General features: G+C 45.4%; 1 protein-coding gene across 2 annotated transcripts in view; it reads right to left on the bottom strand.

The window, feature by feature from the left end:
* CTDNEP1 (CTD nuclear envelope phosphatase 1) overlaps positions 1-26,096 on the bottom strand; it is a 102,255-nt gene that overhangs the window by 63,239 nt on the left and 12,920 nt on the right. For both annotated transcript variants that reach the window (XM_069215525.1, XM_069215526.1), the window contains exon 2: positions 6,979-7,045. In XM_069215525.1, coding sequence (XP_069071626.1) covers positions 6,979-7,045 — 67 coding nt within the window. The remainder of the gene's footprint in view (positions 1-6,978; positions 7,046-26,096) is intronic.

Below are 26,096 nucleotides of genomic sequence, written 5' to 3'. Positions count from 1 at the left end.
ATGAGCTCTAATGCCATCAGGAGGATCCTTCTTTGCCAAAGAGTAACAGATTTTAATGCAAAGAACAACCCACCTGGAGAGTGTTCTCTTGTGGACTGCCTTTCCTCTCCTCTTGCCCACGTATCTGATGAACAGCTGATCCTCCAGCCTGAAGTCCTTCGTTCTATCAATGTAGAAACTTAACGCCCTCTTTGGGTCCAATCGATGTAGTCTCTCTTCCTCCTTTGAAGGATGAGGCGGAGGATAGAATGTGTACAAAGTAATTGTCTGAGCCAAATGGAAGGGTGAAACAACCTTCGGGAGGAAAGCAGCCTTGGTCCTCAACACCACCTTATCCCCATAAAAAGTTGTATAAGGGGGTTTTACCGATAAGGCTTGCAACTCACTCACTCTCCTTGCAGATGTTATAGCCACCAGGAAGACTGTTTTAATAACCAAATACCTTAAGGGGCAAGAATGCATAGGCTCAAAAGGGGACCCCATAAGGAAAGTGAGGACCAAGGACAAATCCCATTGAGGCATAACAAATGGTTTTGGAGGATATTTATTTAGAAGACCTTTCAAGAATCTGAGAACAATAGGGGATTTAAATAACGATGGTTGATCTGGAAGACAAATGAAGGCTGACAGGGCAGACAAATAACCTTTAATGGTAGCCACTGCACAACCTTTCTGCGCTAGAGACAGAGCAAAAGACAAAACATCTGACAGATGAGCATGTAAGGGATCAATCTGTCTCTCTCCACACCAGATAACAAATTTAGACCACCTATTAGCGTAGATAGATTTAGTGGAGTGTCGCCTGGCCGCTAATATAACATCCACTACATCAGGCGGGAGAGAGAAGGAACTCAGGTTGCCCCGTTCAATCTCCAGGCATGTAGGTGTAGACTCTGGAGGTTGGGGTGTAAAACCTGCCCCTGCGAGAGGAGGTCTGCCCTGAGAGGGAGACGGAGCGGAGGGCACAGCGAGAGTTGGAGAAGGTCGGAGTACCACACCCTCCTTGGCCAATCCGGAGCTATTAAGATGACTTGGGCCCGGTCTTGGCGAATCTTCCTCAACACTCGAGGAATCAAGGGTATGGGGGGAAACGCGTAAAGCAACCGGTCGCACCAGGTTATCAGAAACGCGTCCCCCAATGCTCCCTGCACCGGATACTGGAGGCTGCAGAATAACGGACAATGCGCGTTCTCCCGAGTGGCAAACAGATCTATCCGAGGAAACCCCCACATCTGGAAGATTAAACGGACTTGATCTGGATGGAGACGCCACTCGTGTTCGGCCGAGAATTGGCGACTGAGACTGTCCGCACGTACATTCAAGACCCCGGCCAAATGATTTGCTACCAAGCAAATCTGATGGTCCTTTGCCCAGGACCATAGTCGAAGAGCTTCTCTGCAGAGAAGGTACGACTCTACTCCTCCCTGTTTGTTTATGTACCACATCGTGGTTGTATTGTCAGTCAGGACCTGTACCGACTGACCACGAAGGGAAGGGAGGAAGGCCTTGAGAGCCAGACGTACAGCCCGTAACTCCAACAGATTGATATGAAACATCTGTTCCTCTGGAGACCAAAGTCCTTTGACCTCCAGATCCCCCAGATGAGCTCCCCACCCTAGAGTGGAAGCATCCGTTATGACCGTGGCCACTGGTGGCGACTGCGCGAACGGCTTTCCTTGCGAAAGATTGTTGCTCGCAATCCACCACTTCAAGTCCACAGCAGCATCTCTGGAGATCTTGACCGCACCTTCTAGATCTCCTTTGTGTTGAGACCACTGCCTTCGGAGGCACCACTGAAGAGCCCTCATGTGCCAGCGAGCATGCGTGACCAACAGTATGCAGGAGGCAAACAGACCGAGCAGACGAAGGACCTTGAGGACTGGAACTACCGCTCCATTTCGAAACATTGGAACCAATTCCTGAATATCTTGAACCCGCTGAGGCGGAGGAAAGGCTCGATTCAATGTTGTATCCAGTACTGCCCCTATGAACAGGAGGCGCTGAGAGGGCTCCAGGTGAGATTTGGGCACGTTCACCGAAAAGCCCAGGTCGAACAACAACTGGGTTGTTGACTGCAGATGATACGACACAAGCTCCGGGGACTTGGCTTTGATCAACCAGTCGTCCAAGTAAGGGAATACTGCTATCCCCTTCCTTCTGAGCTCTGCCGCAACCACCGACATCACCTTCGTGAAGACTCGAGGTGCTGAAGTAAGACCAAACGGGAGGACCGCAAACTGATAGTGCTGCGACCCTACCACAAACCGGAGATACTTCCTGTGCGACTTGAGTATCGGGATATGAAAATAAGCATCCTGCAAGTCGACAGACACCATCCAATCTTCTTTGTTCAACGCCAAAAGCACCTGTGCTAGGGTCAGCATCTTGAACTTTTCCTGATTGAGGAACCAATTCAAGATCCTCAGATCCAGGATCGGTCTCAACTGACCATCTTTCTTGGGAATCAGGAAGTACCTTGAGTAACAACCTCGACCCCTTTCCTGCTCTGGAACCAACTCCACCGCACCCCTTGAAAGGAGGACTTGAACCTCCTGTTCTAGCAACAGGAGGTGTTCTTCTGAACAATAAGATGGGCGGGCGGGAGGGGGGGCGGAAACTCCCGAAAGGGAAGGGTGTAGCCTTTCTCCACAATACTGATAACCCAAGTGTCTGTTGTAATAGTCTCCCACTTGAAAATGCCGTAATCTTCCCCCTACAGGAGGAGTGAGTGGGAAATGGTGGAAGCCTAAGGCTGCTTTCCCTGCTGCACCCCTCCAGAGGACGAGGAAGAGGCAGAGTGCTGTTGAGAGGCTCCTCTGGTGCAGGCCCTACCTCTCCCTCTAAATGATCTATAGGGGTGAGAAGAAGCGGGTTGCTGGAACCTCCCCCGAAAGGAAGAGGAGGAAGAGCCACGTCCAAATCCACAAAACCTCCTAAAAAACCTGGAGGAGGCAGAAGAAGCGGCTTGCAGCCCTAATGACTTGGCTGTGGCCCTGCTTTCTTTAAACCTTTCCAAGGCCGAATCTGCTTTGGCTCCAAAAAGTTTGACCCCATCAAACGGGAGGTCCAACAGGGTCGACTGCACGTCCGCAGAGAACCCTGAGTTGCGAAGCCAAGCCTGTCTCCTCGCAACCACAGCCGTGCCCATCGCCCTAGCCACTGAGTCAGTCGTATCCAACCCAGATTGGATAACCTGGGTTGCAGCAGCCTGGGCATCGGAGACGATATCCAAAAGCCCTTGGGGAAGCTCCGTATGTGAAGATGTTATTTCGTCCATAAGAGCATAGATGTACCTCCCCAAGATACATGACGCTTTGGTGGACTTCAACGCCATGCTGCAGGATGAGAATATTTTCTTGGACTGTGAGTCCAACTTCTTGGAGTCTCTATCCCCCGGCACCGTCGGAAAAGATCCAGGCGCAGATCTAGAAGAACAGGAGGCCTGGACCACCAAGCTCTCCGGCGTAGGGTGTCTGGACAGAAAGCCAGGGTCAGATGGTGCAGCCCGATACCTCCTGGCCACAGCCCTATGAACAGCCGAGGAAGATACCGGCTTCTTCCACACCTCCAACACCGGATCAAGCAAAGCCTCATTGAATGGTAAAAGAGGCTCCGCTGCAGTAGAGGCCGGATGCAGGATCTCAGTCAACAAATTCTGCTTCGCCTCCGCTACCGGCAAAGGCAATTCAAGAAAGTTAGCTGCCTTTCTTACCACAGCGTGAAAAGTGGCTGCCTCCTCAGTATACTCCCCTGGAGATGACAAGTCCCACTCAGGGGAAGTATCCAGTCCACTAGCTGTATCCAGTCCATGAAGACCCTCGCCAGAATCCTCTATCTCTCCTTCCTCCAAGACCCGTTGATATTCCTGCTCCTCTAAGAGACGGAGAGCACGCCTCCTAGAATGTAGCCTCTCTTCAATACGCGGCGTCGACATGGCATCCGCCGAATTCGAGGAACGACGCCGATCGCCGGATCCATCCGACGCCATGTCCGGCGCCACAGGCAGCTTCGACGCCAAGGTATGAGCCGGATGCAGAGAGGCGCGTCTCGGAGCCTCCGATGGTCCTGTCGGAGTCACTGGTCGAAACCCCGGGGCCGAAACCTCTGGGGCCACCGGAGCGGACACCGGAGTCGACACCGGCGCCGAGCCCACATTCCCTAAGAGGAGAAAGGGCATGAAGGGTGCTGGTCGTAGCGGCGCCGGAGCACCCAAGGTGAAAGCCAACGGCCCCGAAGGACCAGTTGGAGCACCTCCTGGAGCCATCTGCTGAAAGATGGTATACATCGCATTCAAAAACGCGGTATTATCAGCTCCAGGGGCAGGAAAAGCCGGATACTGGGGTGCCTGGATCGAAGGCGACCCCGACGCCAGCCTCGACATCTGTGACGCCGGAGAGAACACCTGAGGCTGCGTCACTTCAATCACTGAAGATATCTGCCCAGGTGAAGTCGGTGAAGCCGGAGAAGGCAACGGCGTCGATGGATGTGGAGTGACTGTGGGACTGACCTCCCAAGTCTTACGACGCCGAGCCGAAGGCGACCTCGATCGAGACCTCTGGCTGGAATGGCGCAGTGAATCCCTACGGCACCGGGAATCTCGATGACGCCGATGAGTCTTCAGCGAGGAGGACTTCCTATGATGCTTCTTCTCCTTCCTCTTCGACTTTGCCATGAAGAGTTTAGCCTCTCGCTCTTTTAGGGCCTTAGGATTCATGTGTTGGCATGAATCACATGTTGCGACGTCGTGGTCGGAGCTTAAGCACCATAAACAGTCCGAGTGTGGGTCCGTAACGGACATAATGCCCCCACACTCCCGACAGGGCTTGAAACCAGACTTCCTCTGAGACATAGTAACTCTCAGATCAAAATCACGCAGCAGAAAAACACACTAACTTCGAAAGCAACAGTAGCTCCCTCGAAGATAACCGTTTCGAATGCACGGAAAAAAGGGAACTGACGTCGGCGAGGACCTCTTATTGCCTGTATGACGTCAGATGGCGTCGCGTGGGCTAGAGTGACGTCCTCGTCGACGTGCAGAGACTAGGAAGAAGATTTCCGTCGAATGCTGGCGCCATGGGAGTATTCATTAGGTGAGGAATCCACAGGTAGTTGTATCCATCAGAACAAATGAACCACCCCTCTGGAACCAGAATTAGAACAGTGTTTTCCTCATGAAATTAGCGTGCTAGGCGTCTATCTGGAAAAGTTCCATTAGCACACGGAATTAAGGGCACCTGCCACCTAGCCATGGACTACTCGACAGTATGAAAACAAGTACAGATAGTTTGTCAAGTGTTGTTTTGTCTTTGTGAACCCTTTTTTGTCAAAGTGGTACCAATGGCCTATATTCACATCTTAATTGAATTTTCAGTATGGAGTTGTGTTTCTTAAACAAGTTTTTTCAAAAGGGGCGTGCTTGGTGACTCGTCATCCAGAATGTTTGGTGGTGCACTTTTCAACTTGAGTCCATAGCAGATCTCTATAATGAGAAATACCAACTAGCTTTTTAAAATAAAATAAAATAAAAATAAAAAAAGTCTTGCCACTGTGAATTTTCACGTTACTGTCACTGTGATGTTCAGCAATGGAGAAGAGGTGTGCAATTCACCGCTTTTGGGTGGTTCCATGTTTTTCCTTTGTTGCCAACAACTGGGCTCTTCCTATGAATGTGTAGCTGGAAGGATGATTTTTGTACTTCATGCTGCTGCCTTTAGTGGATTTGAATCAACTGAATGAGATGTTGGTTGGAAGACCCCCTGGTTGGTTGGATGCTTCCTAAACTAAGTCTTCCAAACTAGTCACCTCATTGTTCGAATGGAAGAGAGTTCCAATATTTGGGGCTTGGCATCTTGATTAGGCCTGTGATTCTGAAGGACGAATACTTCAGCCTCTAGGATGCAACCACTAAACCTTCTGCATGGAAAGATGGCAGCCTCTGCAATTCCCGAGAGAACCCATCTGACTTGAAAAATGACCTTCCTTGCATCTATCGGTTGTGGTCACTGAACGTAGTCTGCCACATGTTAGGTGGATTTCTGCCCAAGAATGCCATGGTGCTACCAGCTCCAATGCTAGTTAGAGGAGTGTTGCACGCTTACTTTCTTCTTTGGAATGCATGGAACGAACACAGAGAGTAGAAAATGTGTAGCAATGAATGTCCCCTCTTTACAGTAAGTAATCAAGGACTCACAAGGTAGTTTCCTTTGCAGAAAAAAAAGATTCAACTCCAAACCTTTGTATTTCCTTCCTTGCATTTCCTTGAGATAATTAGCCGAACAGGTGGCAGGTATATCTTCATATAATACTACAGAAGAAAGGGAACCAAAGAAGCCATGGACAGAAAGACTATTTCAAAACTAAAGATCTTAAAGAATAAATGTTGTTTAATATGCTGGAACATACATATCCCTAATTAACTGATGCTCAGGTCAACAGTGAATGAATGAAGGAAAAAAACAGACAGTGCCTCAGCAATATTCATATTGGGCAAGGAAGGTTTCCAGAAGATCTAAGAAATAAATATTCCTCAGCTAGGAGGTGACCATCTCATGATCCTTCTATTGTAGCATTACGTTCCTGGAATAGAGGAACATCTTTTAGCTGGCAATACAGGCCAGATATTCCATTTTAGTCTACCGGAAGTATTCAGAGGTCGGACTCTGTGTCACATCAGACATTTTTTTAGGTCATCTCCCGACAGAAGGTGTCCCTGATGTTGAAAGTCCATAGGGCATGCTATTAAAGATGTGATTGGGACCCCAATGCCTCCAGTAAACAAGTAGTATGGTTTCATGCTGTTAAAGATAGTTGAGCGATGGCATGCGAAAGAAACACCGCACACTTGTACAAAAAAAAGTCAAAGACATTAAAAGCCTTCACAGATAAGAAACAATGCTAACAAATTTCACTACAAGCCCACCTTCAGCAAAACCACAAAACACAATTCCCTAAATTTCCACTATCGTACTTTGTACTTACTTAGTCTGTTTCGTGAGGTAGGGGAGAGCGGAAGAATATCGTAACGCACTGTCTGGTACTGGATGACCTGCAGGAGAGAAATAAGACTGAACTTCACCATGAACAAAAATTAGCTTTTTTTTTTTTATATACCATCACCAAATAATTTTATTACAATTATCTTACAACTATAAAACACACTTGAAGTAACATGAATTAATAGCGTGTCCCTCTCCTTCAACTCTTGCTCCGGAAACTTTGAAGCCCCCTAAATGCACAATGTATTTACTGTGCTTATATAGGACTTTCACCAAAGTGATTTACATAGACATAGCATACATAATTAATTCTTAAGTATGTATCACGACAACATAGTTGAAACTGTTTCCGAGAACTTGGGTCATCTCTTATCTGAGCGGAGGTAACCTTCCACTTTCTCTCTGCATATTCATCTGACAAATACGCACGACTAGCAGCACTCACACAGGACTGCACTGAACCGAAACATTTTGGAGCTACTGGTCTACAACTCAGTGTAGACCCATAGCTCCGTTTTTTTAAACAAACGTCTTGATTATCACAAAGCTAAAGAGCAAACTAGTAATCCATTTTAAGAGCACCAAGAATGCAAACCAGGCACATATCTAGAAGTAGGATAAACAATGTTTAATCCTGCAGTAATGCAAATGGTATTGCATAAGTGTGGGTGCTGTAGTGTTCTACAATCCACACCATTTCCATCAAGCTTGGCATCACACCTGAACAGTCCTATTTTTTGGTACAGTCCATATTGGTAGTAACTCCTTCTCGGTACAAGCCTGTTAACTATGGATCCCATTGCCCAAGATAAAAAGGACAATCAGCAACTACATATAATTCAGAAAATAAATAAAATTTGCCTTTTCACCAAAATATGGCTTTCCAAAGATCATCTATTATGACTTGTTGAGATGGGAATAAAGTGATCCAAGGTAAGAGCCGAACAGACTAGCCTGGGACTGCCACTCCTCGTCACACAGAGCAAAATACTGCCTGACAGTTCTATTCAAATTATGCTCTGGGCACCAGTGGGTGGGTAAGATATTATTGGAGGTTTCTTGTTTCTCTCCCAGAGGTGTGAGCAGCCCAATCCAGTCTTATGACAAAGATTATGTAATCAACTCTGCATCTCCTTCTATAACAAGATCTACGTCAACGTGCAAACTATCACGTGTCTGCAATCTCCATCTACAATAAGCTACTGTACTGATCTCCATGTGCAGTAAAATCCTACAAAACATTTCCAACCTACCCAAAACCTCACACACTACATGCAGCTACTCTCACATAGGCCAAACTACAACAGACACAGGAACGGCGCTCATCAACCCATTGGAAACTGAAAAGCTACTGTGGCCTTGTCAGGGCTGCAAAGCACTATGTAATTAATACATGTAGAGTAGCTACTTAACAACAGAGAAAGTGATTTAGACCTTGGAGGGCCATGAAAAGTCCTATAAAAACACCAGTACAATACAATGATCTAACAGAAGAAGAACTGTCAAAGTAGGTGAAGTGGCCCAAGATCAAATACAGCATTCTCAAACACAATAGCTGGTAAAGGGGTAGTATGTAGCTGGTGGTGCATTTTAGAGCACGTTGTCACAAACTGATCGCTAAAGCGTCATTTAGAGGCAGCACATTTTCTATTGAAGTGGCCACTAAATATACAGACATACAGTTTTACTACACAGCACAGTGATAAGGAATGGAAATTGGGTTTAGTTGGGGATTTATCATTTGGGCACCACCAAATGAAATTGTCCGATTTGTTTTGATCCTATTAAAATATTTTTTCATTAATCACTTCAGAATTACAAAATGTGCTGATATATGCTCAAATGTGTGCATTTCATTTACAGGTTATTTAAATTATGTGGTGTGTCACAAAAAATGACATCAGGCAGCCTTTCCTCACAGACCAGCAAGATTGTCACGTTGTTCACTTAAAGAAAACTCTTCGCAATTTGCATTCAGAGAAAGGAAATAACTACCAATACCCATGTTAAAATAAGCAGCAATTTGTCAGAAGTCATAGCCTGATATTTTACCTCCATCTCTGAAGCACAGCTAATGTGACAAGATAAATACAAAATGTAATGGCATCTTCATTTATTATTCTTTTGCGACACACCAGAAAAATCAATTGGTGATCCACCAAATGGTCACAACTCACTTTAAACACATTGATGTCTGCCTTTAAGATAGGAGTTGAACTATTTTCATATTGCGCACATTTTCACAGCCTTTCTCAGAGAGTTTGGAGGTGCATTTTAATGTCCGCTGTATCACAGGCCCAGGACAGATCTAAAAGAATCAGAATGCAACTTTAATATTTTTGTGCTGTGTCCTGCATGGAAACCAGAGACTGAGACGCGTCAGATTGTTTTCTATCAGGTAGTTTGTGAGCTGGGTTGCAACACAGTTCTACATTGAGCAATCGTAGACCTGTGATGGGCGAATGTTCTCATGTCAGCGTTATCTGTATAACCAGCTTTAAGTGAGACCATGAAGTATTTGTTTTCTTAGTGATAGTTACATCTAAGTTGGAGGAGTAGAATCTTGCCTTATTGTGGAACAATTTGGTCAACTTGTCTCATTTCTCTGCTCCAATTTGAAGCTTGGACATCAGCGTGCAAACTTGAAAGAGTTTTTTCAGTCTGTTTTTCACCCCATTTAAGCTGGTTAGTGAAAGAGTTAGCTTTAGCAGAATTACATTTTTCTTGTAAACATCTCGTTTAGATTTTAAGGTATGCCTACTACAGGCAGATGTTTTCCCCCCATTTTTTTTCTATACTTTAAAATTCAGCCAATTCACTGTTATTAATACAAGTGTACCTGGTTGCAGATTTTTTCAGCCACTTATTTTTAGAGTTAGAGCTGCACCCTTGTTGAGAGAGGAAGTTATCAGATCACTGTGCTGGAACACAAATGAAGTGGAATGGTCAATTTGAGAAACAGGTCCCGTAAATTTGGAGGCAGCAATTTGACACTGGTTTTCAACATCTTCTATAGGTTGCTTAGTTTGAACTTTGTAGTTCTCTGACAGGTTAACTTTAAGAGGTACAATTTTGCCTTGAAATGGAACACAGTTATCTTATTAATCAACTTAAGTATACAAAAAGTTCATCCATCACGTTTTTGTATACTTAAGTGTCTCACCCTAATTGGGACAGGTATGGCCAGACATGGGTTCCGTGCACACTGTCACTGAAACCAAGCTATACTTTGCTGATAAACAGGTCCTGGGTCGCTTGTGTACCGGTTCAGGAAGCATCTGACTTGGCAGTTCGGGCTGGACTGCTCCCACACGTGCAGGATCAATACTGATTGGAATACAGCTGGGTGGAATGTTTGCAAAATAACGACGGATTGGGATGCTGCCCGAGTAATTACCAGTGTTGAGATAAAAAAAAAAAAAAAATGAATTGGATGGAATGCTTAAGTTTATGTACTAAAGTGTGTCACCCTACGTGGGACAGGAATGCCCAGATGTGGGTCCCTTGCACGCTGTCACTGGAACAAAGCTGTGCCTGGCTGATGAGCTCTAAGTAGGGTGAAACAGTAAACCATTCAATCAGTCCCTTATTAATCAACTGTCACAAGGTTATCAAGAGTGAAAGAGTCAGGTGACCCTTTGACATGAGTTGTGACAAACTGCAAAGATTGTGACTCTCTAGGAAAAACTGGAGATTATGAGTAGCTCTCATTCATACAGCTCTGGGAGGTTGAAATCTGATACAAAGACATTAACGATTTGTCAGGAGATAACAGGTGATATTCCAAGTATCTGAAAAGAAAACGCACTATGGCAGCCCGTGGGTGGTAATCAATATAAAGTCATACGTTTTTATGAGTTTGGACATCTCTCTGTAAGAGCTGACAACTCTGGAAGGGGGTTTATTTTTGACCACCAATGAGGATGCAAAGATTAAAGCTTCTCTGCCACCTGCTTTTCTTACTCCAAAAAGTCGTATGGTTTCATATCCCGTAGTGGAGACATTTGCATATGTCGTTCCGAGGAATCAGTACACCTTGTCTAAGTAAGAACCAGAAGGTCAACATAAATTTAAAAAATAGAATTAGTCATTTCTGTATTATGAGCAATAGCTCATCTACAGTAGTCGTGGAAGGCACAACTATTTATTTTAGAATACTTAATTGTGTGCCACTTACGATTTTTTTTTTTATGAATCAGATTAGACGTTTTAATTTGTTTTTGCAGACTTGGTGTGTTGACTGAAGGTATAGTAATTCTGGGGCTCGTTATAACTTGTGTACAGTTACCTTCATTGTTTGCAAATATATAAAAAAAAAATAGATTGGTTTGTATCTAACCATTAGTGGGATACCTGCCACAGAACGTGTAGTTGACTGAATAACTTGTACAATTGGTTTACAAAGATTTGTCAAAAGTGGAGGATCTGTATTGGAACCTGTAAGAGGATTATACTGATCTTCAATTGATTATGTCGGAGTGGAACCCGTGGTTTTAAAGGCCTTTTTGGGTGTTAGTGTTGGTTTTCCATTAAGCAATTCTGTCCCACTACAATCGGTACCCTTTCCCGGGAAAAGGGTACTGATTGTAGTGGGACAGAATTGTAATGATGGCAAGGTGTGTGATCCATGGCAATTACAATCACAAAGCAAACCGTATAAGGGTGAAACCTAGGTCTTTAATCTACTCAACGTTTACTGCAGTCTCTTGCTAAATCCACTCTGAAATTTGGTTTACACAGTCCTGTTTCCTACTCAAGCTTCACAATTTGCATTGGGTGGGTTTACAAGCTTTAGCTATCCTGTGGTGTGTGGATAGAACATTAAATGAATTCCTGGTCACCCTCACAATATGGCTGAGAGATGTTTCTGATAACTCTAATGAGAACACATTCTTCTGCCCTCGGCGGTTGGAATGTTCGATATTGTATCCTAAAAAGGCAAGAGGGATGTGTCCGCTTACTGACAGGGACACACAACCACTTCAGGTTAGCACACACTACTGCTGAGATTCCATGGGACAGATGCTACATTAACCCAGCTGGTATTCCCTCGGTTCCACTCAAATAGATCAGGACAGCACAATAACACTGGCATGATTTTGCAATTGGTCTGTGAAAAAAAGAGCAAACTGAAGCCTCAATTTGGGCAGTCCATTTCAAAGTCTCTGATCGACGCAAGAAGTAATTATTCTTCAGGCACACCCACAATGACAGAGTCCTGAAATATCACATACCGTTGTGCTTCACTCTACATGTGCGGTTTGACTAGACCTCAGACATCCATCCATCCATGAACCCATGGACACTTCTAGGAAAGTCTGATGCCTCAGATCTGGAACCTCTGAAGAGAACTACTGGGAGCTGCAAAAGTAGGCCAACTGTGTGCCCAATCATGTTGTATCAATTCCAGATTTACCCAGCCCTTCCCCAAAATATCCCTGGGGATTTCACCAGAGTGTGCTGGGGCATCCAGACCTAGGTCACAGATGCTATTGGGTCACACAAAAAAGGGTAGTCCCAGGTAGGAAAAAAAAGAAACAAGTGGAAGGAGCTTTAATATTCATGGTGAAGTTTACAGAAGTAGTCTTCATAAATTCCCATGCCAACCTGTTCGCTCATTCCCTATGGAGCATCACAAAATGACCTCATAACATTTTCTCAAAATAATGACGGAAAGCATTAACTACTGCAAACAAGGAAACAAACGCAATGCGTCAGGACTTTATGACATTTACTGACAATACAGATGAGTTCCAAAAGTCTTTGGTTCTGATGGTCTCCCTGGTCATTTGTTTGCCCTATCTAATGAATTCTGAAGAGCAATAGGACACAGCAGGGCAGCGTGGGCTTACACTAGACATCACACACTCCATCTATTGTTGACACCATCATTAAAAACTGGTTGCACAGAATGTTTTCAGACCCCAACACTAGATGACTAAACAATGCAGGTCACATGAGTCTAGACAAGAAGTGTGCATCATGAAAGAAGTCCACATCTATGTTCCGAACTGCTTTTCATTATAAATTGCATATGCAAGCATGAGAGCTGGAATAATTCATTGACTTTGGCAGGGACAGGGTAAATATCAGGCAAGAAATGTTAACAAATAACGCTCACTGTTGCCTTTTATTTGATCATATTAACATATGCAATATGTTTAACTAGTGCAATATAAAAGAAAAAATTGCCAAAACACTTTTGGAATGGCTAAAAAATCCGCAGTCTTCTTTCCAACAACCTTGTGTTTAAGTTGTGTGCACACAGGTCAGCATGCAGAAGTGACTACATCCTGACCTGGGATGCATAGCCTGGAAGTCCACTATGTTAAGGGCTGCCGAAAAAGGACACACAGGGTTCGAAAAATCCACTGGACCCCTTGCAATGGCGAGTCTTAAATAATCAGGGCGAGCTATTCTTAATATCTACTTCCCCTTCTGGCGAGTTGACACTGAACAGGTGTTGTGTTCAGTTGAAAAGTGGGCGTGCAATAAAAGACACCTTTAAATCTTTTCAAAATATAGTTCAGTAATTGTGAAAGCCCTTTTTTATATTTGTGTGTGATGAAAAAATATTTTTAATAGGATGACAAAAATCTGAATACTTTACATGTTGATGTGCAAAGGATATGTTTTCTGAAATTCAATTTTCACAGATTTATCAGTAAAGCTGCAAGTCAGTGGAGAGGTGTTTGGACATTTCTTGGAAGGTTACTGTGTGTAGATGACAATATGTAAGGAAATGCCTCCTTGGCATGGTTACCCCCTGACTTTTTGCCTTTGCCGATGCTATGTTTTGAATTGAAAGTGTGCTGAGGCCTGCTAACCAGGCCCCAGCACCAGTGTTCTTTCCCTAACCTGTACTTTTGATTCCACAATTGGCACACCCTGGCATCCAGATAAGTGTGCTGGTGAGAACAAAACGAGTAAGTCGACATGGCACTCCCCTCAGGGTGCCATGCCAACCTCACACTGCCTATGCAGTATAGATAAGTCACCCCTCTAGTAGGCCTTACAGCCCTAAGGCAGGGTGCACTATACCATAGGTGAGGGCACCAGTGCATGAGCACTGTGCCCCTACAGTGTCTAAGCCAAACCTTGGACATTGTAAGTGCAGGGTAGCCATAAGAGTATATGGTCTGGGAGTTTGTCAAACACGAACTCCACAGCACCATAATGGCTACACTGAAAACTGGGAAGTTTGGTATCAAACTTCTCAGCACAATAAATGCACACTGATGCCAGTGTACATTTTATTGTAAAATACACCCCAGAGGGCACCTTAGAGGTGCCCCCTGAAACCTAATCCAACTACCCGTGTAGGCTGACTGGTTCTAGCAGCCTGCCACACTCGAGACATGTTGGTGGCCACATGGGGAGAGTGCCTTTGTCACTCTGTGGCCTGTAACAAAGCCTGCACTGGGTGGAGATGCTAACACCTCCCCCAGGCAGGAGCTGTAACACCTGGCGGTGAGCCTCAAAGGCTTACCCCCTTTGTTCCAGCACCACAGGACACTCCAGCTAGTGGAGTTGCCCGCCCCCTCCGGTCACGGCCCCACTTTTGGCGGCAAGGCCGGAGGAGATAATGAGAATAACAAGGAGGAGTCACTGGCCAGTCAGGACAGCCCCTAAGGTGTCCTGAGCTGAAGTGACTAACTTTTAGCAATCCTCCATCTTGCAGATGGAGGATTCCCCCAATAGGGATAGGAAAGTGACCCCCCACCCCTCAGGGAGGAGGCACAAAGAGGGTGTACCCACCCTCAGGGCTAGTAGCCATTGGCTACTAACCCCCCAGACCTAAACACGCCCTTAAATTTAGTATTTAAGGGCTTCCCTGAACCTAAGAATTTAGATTCCTGAAACTACAAGAAGAAGAGGACTGCTGAGCTGAAAGACCCCTGCAGAAGAAGAAAAGAAGACACCAACTGCTTTGGCCCCAGACCTACCGGCCTGTCTCCTGCCTTCTAAAGAAACTGCTCCAGCGACGCCTTCCCCAGGACCAGCGAATCCTCAGAGGACTGCCCTGCTTCAAATAAAGACAAGAAACTCCCGAGGACAGCGGACCTGCTCCAAAAAGACTGCAACTTTGTTACAGAGGAGCAGATTTAAAGACCCCTGCAATCCCCGCAAGAAGCGTGAGACTTGCAACACTGCACCCGGCGACCCCGACTCGACTGGTGGAGAAACAACACCTCAGGGAGGACCCTCCGGCGACTCCGAGACTGTGAGTAACCAAAGTTGTCCCCCCTGAGCCCCCACAGCGACGCCTGCAGAGGGAATCCCCAGGCTCCCCCTGACAGCGACTGCCTGACTCTAAAATCCCGACGGCTGGAAAAGACCCTGCACCCGCAGCCCCCAGCACCTGAAGGATCGGAACTTCAGTGCAGGAGTGACCCCCAGGAGGCCCTCTCCCTTGCCCAGGTGGTGGCTACCCCGAGGAGCCCCCCCCTTGCCTGCCTGCACCGCTGAAGAGACCCCTTGGTCTCCCATTGATTTACATTGGAAACCCGACGCTTGTTTCTACACTGCACCCGGCCGCCCCAGTGCTGCTGAGGGTGTACTTTTTGTGTGAGCTTGTGTCCCCCCCGGTGCCCTACAAAACCCCCCTGGTCTGCCCTCCGAAGACGCGGGTACTTACCTGCTGGGAGACTGGAACCGGGGCACCCCCTTCTCTCCATTGAAGCCTATGCGTTTTGAGCACCACTTTGAACTCTGCACCTGACCGGCCCTGAGCTGCTGGTGTGGTAACTTTGGGGTTGCTCTGAACCCCCAACGGTGGGCTACCTTGGCCCCAAATCTGAAACTTGTAGGTGATTTACTTACCTGCTAAAACTAACAATACTTTACCTCCCCCAGGAACTGTGAAAATTGCACTAAGTGTCCACTTTTAAAACAGCTATTTGTGTTTTATGTGAAAAGTATATATGCTACTGTAATTATTCAAAGTTCCTAAAGTACTTACCTGCAATACCTTTCAAATGAGATATTACATGTAGAATTTGAACCTGTGGTTCTTAAAATAAACTAAGAAAAGATATTTTTCTATAACAAAACCTATTGGCCTGGATTTGTCTCTGAGTGTGTGTTCCTCATTTATTGCCTGTGTGTATGTACAACAAATGCTTAACACTACTCCTTTGATAAGCCTACTGCTCGACCACACTACCACAAAATAGAGCATTAGTATTATCTCTTTTTACCACTATCTTACCTCTAAGGGGAACCCTTGGACTCTGTGCATACTATTCCTTACTTTGAAATAGTGCATACAGAGCCAACTTCCTACACAATATATTACCACATCATGGCTTAGTTATAGATTTATTAAAATTGAGTGTTTAAACAAACTGAGAAATACTCCTGCCCTGATGGCAATGTTGTTAGTAAACTAAAAGAAGTCCTAGGTTATGTGGGCTAGAACTCGTGGGTATGTGGGCTAGATTCTTGTGATGCATGCAGCAAACTTTAGTCTACGTAATCAAACAAGAGGTTTTTTTGTACTGCCGAAATGCTGAGCTCACATATTTGAAGGTGCACTCGTATGTGAGAATTAAGAAAAAGGCAACTGTAAACTATTTGCCTAGGATCACACGAATTGAGACTCGTTTACAGGTCAAGTACATTACAGTTAGGTTGAGTAGATTATTTAAATTACTCGACCTGCAGGTCTAGTAACATTTTTATGATTTTTCGAGCCCTGGAAACCCTTGTGAAAGTCTATATCTTGGGGCGTTGAATACCATTTTATGCTCCACAGCAGAAGAATGTAGCAAACTGTGGAGGAGAAGATCCAAGAAGCTAGCACAGGTGTGGCTCGTGCTGCAGAGTCAGAATTCGAACCTCCGAACAGGCCATTGTCCACAGTTTGAAGACCACTGCCTTAGAGGGTCCATGTCCAATAGAGAGTCTGCTTGATATCAAATGGAGGTTAGTGTACCACACTTGGCTGCGGTGTCACTTCGGCTTTCTCACAGCTACTTGGACTGGCCTCTCACTACAGCTTCTTCAAATTACCAGGAACATTTGAAAAGGTGCAGATTAAATTGTGGAGCTCAGCCAACGCTGGGCAGTGGAGAACAAGCTCCACACAGTTTTCAAACCTGTCAACAGTCTACATATGTCACCATAACCGTTAACCCCTTGCTGCGCATGTGCAGACTGCACTAGAAAACGAAAGAACGGTATTAAGTGAGGGATCCTGCTTCCTACATAGAATCCTCTTACACACACTCCCCCAAGTGCATTACACTGCTCAGTGGCCTGGCACCCAAATCCAGACCCACTGGTTCAAGTAGCAGACAGATGCACAGCAGTCAGACGTAGCTGCATGCTGACCTGTGTGCCATAACCTGAAAGTCTCAGTGCTTTACACCTTGTGGCAGAAATGTCACCTTTGTTAAAGTCCTGGGTTTGAGGTGTGAATGGCCCATTTATGCTCCACAGCAGTAAGATCAAGCAGCTTTAGGAGTAAAATGTGGCTGTAGTTTGCGCTACAGCAGACTCCTAAGGTCCCAAAATACCAGTAGGAAAATCTACGTACGTTGTAAACAGTGCGTAATGTGGTGTGGCGTAAGAAACCTTACACATATTCAGAAAGCCCATGAAGACAGACAAGGAACAGACGCACATCCCTCGCAGGCACTATTTTAACCAAGCACCTGCTCCTACTCATCAGGAGCAGGGCAGAAGAGGTTGAAGGGAAAGTGAACTCCTTCCTTGTCGGATAGAGTCACGGCACAAGCCAAGCAGCAGCTGCCACACTGCAATCAGCAGACTAATGCAGCCATTGGCTGGCCATGGACTCTGGGTGAACCACCATGTGCACACGTGAAACCGCCACAGCTCTCACTTCCCAAGAAAGGGAAATTGTTTGTTCCAGAAAGGGACTTCAAAACTGCTGCTCAAGCTCTCATACTCTTGCCTCCCAGACTCCAGAGTGTCCTTTACCTTAAGCGCATGCTGCAGCACATCTCATTCAAGACATGAAGAAATACGATGACAACACCCTCACCCTGATGGAACTTCATCGACTCACCTTGCCGGCCCTGACCATCTTTCAAACCTGCAGCATAATTTGCACAGCCATCACGAGGAGTGATCCTGTTTACCCTGCAGACAATCTCACGATCTCCAATGTCTCTCAAAACACCTACAACCCAGACATCAAGCTACAGACTAAGAAGTGTAAAAAGAAAACACAATACAGAAAGTCTTTCCCATTATGCACTAAAGATCTGAAACAACGTCCTGTATCTCTCAAGACCACCCCAATGCTGCTCCAAATTAGGAAAGAGATGAAACTACACCTCTTTAATGACACTACATCACACCGTAGAAACACCACACGTCTGATCTCAGAATCCAGCTACCTCTCCCATATCTTGTTGACCATATTGGTGCCTTTGACCCTCAACTGCACTATACTGTCTTTTGGCTATATTTACGCTGTACAAGTACCACAAAAATAACCCTCGCAGCAAGCTCATCGGGACTGCAAGCAACTGTATCACATATCAAAAATTAAAATGTCTGTCTGTGCTTAAATTGCATATTAAATAATGTGTTATCACCAAACTCAATGGTACTCACTATAATCTAACAGGGCATTCTATATTTAAACCTGTGACCAACAGGATAGAGTCAGATGTCTCCTGTGGGTAGAGCAATTACTTAGTCTGTGTTTACCTGTCTTGCCCCAAATAATATTTTTCTGTTGGAGACCTTGGACATCAGGATAATACCAAGTCATTACCTATTCATGTGGTAGGACCAGGTATGCCAATCCCATGCCGCTGACGTAGTTGCCAAAGGCCAAAGTAACAAAGCCTTTCTCAGAACACAAGTAGAGTGGACCTTTAAAAAAGGGCCACCAATGGCTCAACTAGGGACCCGCAGCTGAAAGCAAACACTAGGCTAAGGGTCCCCCGGGAATTTACACCAACCATTTCAGCATAGCATTATAATGTTAAAAACACTTCATTGCACATTCCAAAAAACAGAGTAGAATCATGAAACTATCACGGTTATTGTATGAGGGAGGTAGCCTCAGCTTGAAGATATTTGCAGTCATTACTATTGTTAATTTTAAACTCCAGCCTTTGTAATATTAAACTAAGATTAATTCTGTAGTGTCAATATAGAGAAACAGGAGTAGCAATTGTAGGTATTACTCCTACATGATAAGCCAACTGTTGGACATTGACATCTGAATAGGGTCCCGGATCAGCAGCAACATCCAAAAACAAACAATTTGCTATGAGCGAGTGGACACTCTCCAGCTCACAGCCGAGATGAAAACTACTGCTATTCCACAGACATCAAACTTACTACCATCAATCATATTCCCATGTTCTGGAACCTCTTGCAGGTTCCGGCTCTGTTCCCACGCGCCAATGTTCACTGCATGCCCAATACAGGAAGATAGTAATTACCAAACACATGGCTGCAGGCAAGAAGCTCCACGCCAAATTAGAAGCCCCTGATGAGCCCTCGCAAAGCCCCCACCTATCAAGTTTGTCAATGGAAGCAGTGTGCGCACACCTATTCCATGACTAAACCAAGAACAGAGTTCTAGGCCCTCTCACTCCATCTTACCAATGTATCAAACTCTTAAGCTCTCTGCTTTGATTTATGCCACCAGCTAAATCCAGCTCGTCCTCCAAACAGCTCTGCCAGGTAGTCTTAAGTGCTGGCCATTCTCAAAATGTTTCCTTATTGTTTTATTCAACAGTATATCAAAACGCTTAGGTGAAAAAGATGCAGAATTCTATTACAAATGATTCAGTAAACTGTGAATCTGATGGAGAATAGTCAAAGCTCTAGTGTGCTCACAGCAAGGGAAAATGTAAATGTATTTTGTAATGACCTTCATTATTACACTTCTGCAACTGCTCATGTTGTTCTCTTTGCACCAAACCTAATCCGCAAACCTTTTATAGGTAAGTGATAACAGGGGTGTCTAACATGCTGCAATTTTCTACTCTCCTCACCTGGCCTACCAACTCCTTCCTTGAGTCTAGAATTTGAACAGTGGTGTGAAGATGCTGCGTATTCATGTAAGTGAGGCGAACTGGAGGCAACCAGGCCTCGGACTGCAGGCCCGGTTATTAGGTGAGCCGTGATGATGGGGAAAGTTTGCTCAGGGAGAGAGAAGAAAGACACACACAGTTGGCATTTGATATGTTTATGTGCTAGTATGTATGCAAGTATGTGCGTACCTTCTGCTGAATCTGCTGAGTGTTCAGATGCCACTCAACAGGACCAAGAGGATGACAAGACTTGGTTAGAAACATGGTAGTCACTCCCCAAACTTGCTGTGGTAGCAGAGGTGTGTACTATGGAAAGGAGAAAAAGAATAAGCCAGTTTAATTCAGTAGATAGTTGAGTAGGTCTAAAGCAGGGCTCACCCTCTGAGGGAAGTCCTTCAACATGAGAATTTGTCTTACAATTCTGAGATGAACTCAGCAACTTTGGAGCACAATGTGATGCAAAACATGCAGAGATTATTATCCTGCATGAGATCCAGGTTGTTTACTAGCACTTGTCCAACTTTGCAGGCCAGAAACAATCAGACTGCGGATAGTTGTGTCAACTCAAAACTCATCCTTGAGGTCACCGTCAGACACCCTGTGATCAATATCAGTCATCTAGGATATATCTGTGGAGGTCATGTCCAGGCTTGCAATTTCATCATGAGCTGGGTGTCTCCGACATAGTTTTAGAAGTTAAGCTTAAAACTTTGGATGATTTTTACCCAAATCTGTGTTATCAATTTTTAAGAATACTTGTGAGCAAAGAAAGGGGATGTTTATACAGAACCCGTTGTAGGTTCCAGGGTGAAGGGTAGGGCCTGCAGAAATAGAGCAAACTGGAGAAGCTCTCTCAGCAGCAAGAAATACAGGAAGTGCTAAAAAATATCTTCCTTTGAGGAAGCTGTACAGCAACCTCTCTTAAGAATGTGTTTACAACGGAGTAATTGTGGCTTAAAGCAGATTGCCAAAGGGAGTTATTTCACAGTTTACTGAAAAAAGTGATTGCAGGTGACAATAATCCTGGTGTAGATTGGTATAGTAAATAAGCAAAGGGTAACCAATGATGGCCTTGGAAAATCCTGTTAAAATTGTTATGTTTGCTGTATTCTGAGCTATTTGCTGGCATCAGGATTAGGAACAATGGCTCACTAAATAAATCCCAATAATCAAAACTGTACAACAGGGATGCATTTTTGCCCCCGCCTTTTATTTTTATTTTTTTTAAAGCAAAAACAGACCAGATGGTATTGAGCCCTCCAAGCAACAGGCAGACTCCTTCAGAATAAGTGGAAGTACAGCATATATGTTTATTAATTTGGCATCTTTGTTATAACCTACACCAGCTAACTGTAACTTCAAACCTGTTCACATTTGCAAGTACCAAAAGGATGGAGTAAAAACTCTGATCCATCGACAACCAATCAAAATCTACTGATGCATTCACAAGAATAAATACACAGCGCTAAACCTGGTACCTCCATTACGTTTTTTTTCAAGAACAAAGGAACAATCAACTCCATATACGAAATACTATAAGCCAGAGACATAGACCACATAAAGGTGAATTTATATGAGGAGGTTTTAAAAGGATAAGATACAATAAACACAGATGACACCCTCCAACCCTACACAAACAGACAAACCCAAAAGACACATCCTAGGACCAGCTCAGCAGCTGATGGACAAACTACAAGAAAAGGCAAACCTGATTACATACAGAACCTTAAGGATGTGGAGCAGGGCCACTCTGCTGCCAATCTGCCGGCAAAGAGGAGGCCCCAGTCCTTTGCTCCCACAATAGACTGCTACATGGAGTTAGTGTGCAGGTGGGCACACAGAACTGCACAGGCACAGTTCTGTACTGGTCAAGGGTCTGGATGAACAACAGCCAACCGCAGTTGAGTTTCTTCCAGTCCCAAGCCGTCAAAAGCAATTCTGTTTTTTTAATGATCCTGCTGAATTCAAGTGTGATTGTCCTTAGAGCCATGCCATCACAGAAGTTTTGGCGTCCTTTGATAAAACTGCCACACGTGGATGCAATTTTCCCTAGTGGAAAGCAATTTCTGGTGTTTTTGCTTTTTTAGCAAGAAGTGGCTTTGCTCCAGGCTCTTTGCAGGGAAGTCAGACTGACAAGGCCTGAACGCATTGCCTGGCAGAACAAATCCATCCTGGGGCTACAACAAGCCAATGTTCCGCTCTTCCTGTCTACCTAGTCGAATCCCTCCTCTTCTTAGCAGCCTTGAAGCTTGCTGGAGAGGGGTTCTGGAAGTATACTTGCACAGTGAGTAACCCCTTCCATCAAGGTGCTCGCTAGGTAACTATTCCTGGTGGGATGCAGAACTTTCTATGTTCTTGTTCCCAAACCTGGCAAAGGGAGTTGGCAGTCAGCGACCAGAACCCTAGAACTCAAGGTTTTTTGGGGGTCAAAACTGATGTCGGATCTATTTACTGGTTGTGGAGAAACCCCGGAATGGTTTCTGCCCCATACGTATACCAGGTTTGCAAGGTGCAAGTATTCTACATGTCCAGCTCTGCTCTGGGGTCAGTTTTCAGGCAATTCCAAACTTCTACATATTCCTCCAGTCTTCTAGTGTCAGCTGGAAGGTGGGGTGAGGCTGAGAGCTCCTTTTCAGAGGATATAAATTTCCTCCATAAGCTACCTCTCAACATTTTAGATGCACTTCCGATTCCTGACAGGCAGTTACATACACAATATACTAGGCACTTGTGAGAGCCCCTTTCAGAGGCCCACGGGGCAAGCAGTGGTTCTGGGACCCACTGTGGTGGTTGAGGCATTTTGCTCCAGATGTCTGGGCCAGTCCTACTATGGATTTGAGCAACTGGGCCAAGCACCCAGTCAGCACTTGACTGACTCGGAGGTCCGAGCAGCCCCCTTGGGCGTGCGTGGGTGATGTGGATACAAGGGAGAGAATACAGGCTCACAGCTCAAAATGTGTGCAGCAATTAATCATTGTCCGACCAAATAATGACTTATGGAAAAAAAAAAAAAGAGAAATATTTTATTTTTGCTGCTACCAACACAAAGGAAAAATACAACATTCACAAAACAACTAAACAATCCTTCGGAGGTTGCGTCTCCAGTGCTTCCTTGGAGGTTCTCTGTCCCACTTCCTTCTTGCTCTAGAAATAGTGTCATTCACTACTGGCAAAAACAAGGGTATACCCCACTAGTAATCTGAGTTTCAAGAGTTCACTCTGACTTTGCTCCTAAGTCAAACGTGTTCCAGCACTTACACTCTATCTAGCCTCAAGTTCCTCCGGGGCCAAATAGTCTGAATTCAGTTTTACCCACACCTGCAGGCAAGGAAGGTCAGACGTTCCTGAGCAAGCACCCTCTACAGGCGGCGTGGCTGCGGCTGGTCTAGGTGAGTTCACTGCACACAACCCAAGCAGGCTGCACATGCTGATACGCCATCTCCTCGCACACGGTCGCTCTCCTGCAGCAAGCAGAGGTTTCTTGTGGCTCCTGTTGGAGCTAAGTCTTTTAGTTTCTCCCACAATGGGCGATGATAGAAGAGGATTAGATGCTCCTGGTGTTGAGCCCTCGCCAAAGGTAGATGCATGGGGGTCCCCATGGCAGCCTAACTCCTTCAACAATGCTCTGGGTCAGTATACACTTCTTTTGAGTTCCAGTTCCAGTCCCCCCCCGTGTCCCTACTGTACATCGGACCTGATTGTCTTAATACAGCAGGTATCCTCACAACAACCCTCCTGGCATATGGGGTTGCTGATCCTTAGCTGCACAGCAATCCGGCCCGACTGGCTCACTTCACAGCAGCCCTCCTCTGGTGCATGAGGGTCGCCAACTTTGTCCTGCCTACAGGCAATCAACGGACCAGTATAGTAACCATTTCCTCACACCAGACAAAAAGAGTCCATTCGACAGGATTCTCCACTAGATCTCGCTCTCTCCAAAGCTCTTCTCTTCCTCACATGGGTCTTAGCAAGCAGGCAGGTGATGGTGCTCCAGGATCGAAGACAGGTGGCTTGGATTCCCCTTGTGATGTCCCCCCTCACCCAGCAAGGAGACTAGCAGGTCTTGGCCTCCAGTACTGTCACGAGGTAGATGCCCTGCACAGCTTACCTTCCTCACATAGCCAAACTGAGTGGTTTGCAGATAAAAATGTGTGTGGTCTTAAACTCTCATTTCTATAGTCCATTTCTAGACATCAAATGGGATTTAGAGTGTGATTCTCTGAAGTTTATGTTGGGGGACTGCTTCTTTTGACGTGCCTACTCTTAAGCTCTCTTCTTTTTCTTGAAGGCAGTCTGTCACAACAGGAGCAACCCTAAAGCTGACAGCTCCACAACACAGGTCACAGGAGTGTCTTGAGATCACACCTGAATGTCAGCCATAGTGATATGCTCTTCAAAAGTTTAGCTCAGGCCCCCAGCACTACGCCTTACGATTCACTTATTAGTCCCATCTCCTTCATGAGACGTGCCCAGGCCCCTTCCTTGTGACCTCTCACTTAATCAAAAAACATTCTTTGAAGTGTACTGGCTCTCTCCCCATCCAGTGTGTGCCCCACCTCTAATACAGGAATGCAGCCATCCACAAATCAGTCTGCGGGATTCCCCTACCTGCTCTGCATGCTTCACCATGCAGGCCTGGGTCTCCAAAATGGAACCCAGGGTCCTCCATGTATTGTACCATTCATAAGCACACATACACCACAATCATGCCTACAGCATACACACACACTGAAGCCTCCATATACTGTACCCCTTACAGGCACACATACATCCAGCACATACATTTAACATGCATGCACTGCATGGCACTATATCCTTCGAACTACTAAACTACTCCCAGGCACACATACAGCCAGAGCATGCATTTAGCTTTAACACACTGCCCAGTACTTCATTATCCCAGTATTGTATCCTTCCCAGGAACACATACACACAGCTCAGGTACACCACTCAAGAAGTTCATCCACCAGTGGAACTTTAACTTAGTGAGCCTGTAGGCCCCCACTCCAGTGACAGGTTTAAAGGACCCGATTACTCCTACTGATCACTGTGTGGTATGCTGCCACCACTGGGCTCATGCTGCTTAAATCCTGGAAAATAAAGTAAGTAGCCTTCCACCACTATGAGGGTACCATATTGGGCGCCCATCACGGACCACGATGACCGCAATCTGTGAGGCAGGCCTATGCCATGGTGCACACGTGTGATCTGTGTTTGCCTATGACAACAAAAATTAGGATTACTAACAGGGGTGTGGAATTTATTAAAATATCTACTTGTCCACTGGACAGGTTGCTTCTCAAATCTACTTGTCCTGTAAAAAGATCTACTTGTCCCTTTGGTGCCATGTAGTGTGGCGCCAAATTATGGCGGCAATCTCATTATGCAAGAGCTCGGATAATAGCCTCTCTGATTATGCCAGGGCTACTACCATAGTAGGGCTTGAATACTTGCAGTTTCAATCCCTACTGTAGCAATTTCCTTATTTTTCCACCTTTCTGCAGATCTGCATACTGGGGCTGGAGGAAACAGTAAGCAATAGTTCCAGGGCTGGAATGCCTTTGAGTCTGCAAACCTACTAACCTGCATGTTTTAAAGATCTTCACCAGCTTCTCTCTAATATTTTCCCATAATAAGAAAGGTTGGACATTTACTCCTGACAATGGCAGAATTAGAACTTCTTCCAGGGTTGGAAAGAAAGTGGCTGGAGGGAAAATGAACTTGCAAATGCTCAATAGATTTTCACATGAGCAAATCTACACATGCGTATTTACCCATGCTAAAATACAGTTCACAAATATTTTATAGGGGTACGACATATACCATGGGTGCACTTTTGTGACTTTCTTTAAGAATTTGGGGCCACATGTAGGTAGGTTCAGATTTGCGACCTGCAAATTGCGAGTCGCAAATCCGAATGTAGGATGGTGTCCCTGACACAATCTGTGATTCACAAGGGCTTCGCAAATGCACACCTCATGAATAATCATGAGGTGGGTTGCAATTTGCGACCCCCTTGCGAATGGCGGCCTCACAGGGATGGTGGCCTGCTGGAGACAGCAGACCACCATAT

This window comes from Pleurodeles waltl, chromosome 12, assembly GCF_031143425.1.
Source record: "Pleurodeles waltl isolate 20211129_DDA chromosome 12, aPleWal1.hap1.20221129, whole genome shotgun sequence".
NCBI lineage: Eukaryota > Metazoa > Chordata > Amphibia > Caudata > Salamandridae > Pleurodeles > Pleurodeles waltl.
The sequence above is the reverse complement of the archived record's forward strand: the minus strand, read 5'-3'. Positions and strand labels throughout refer to the sequence as shown.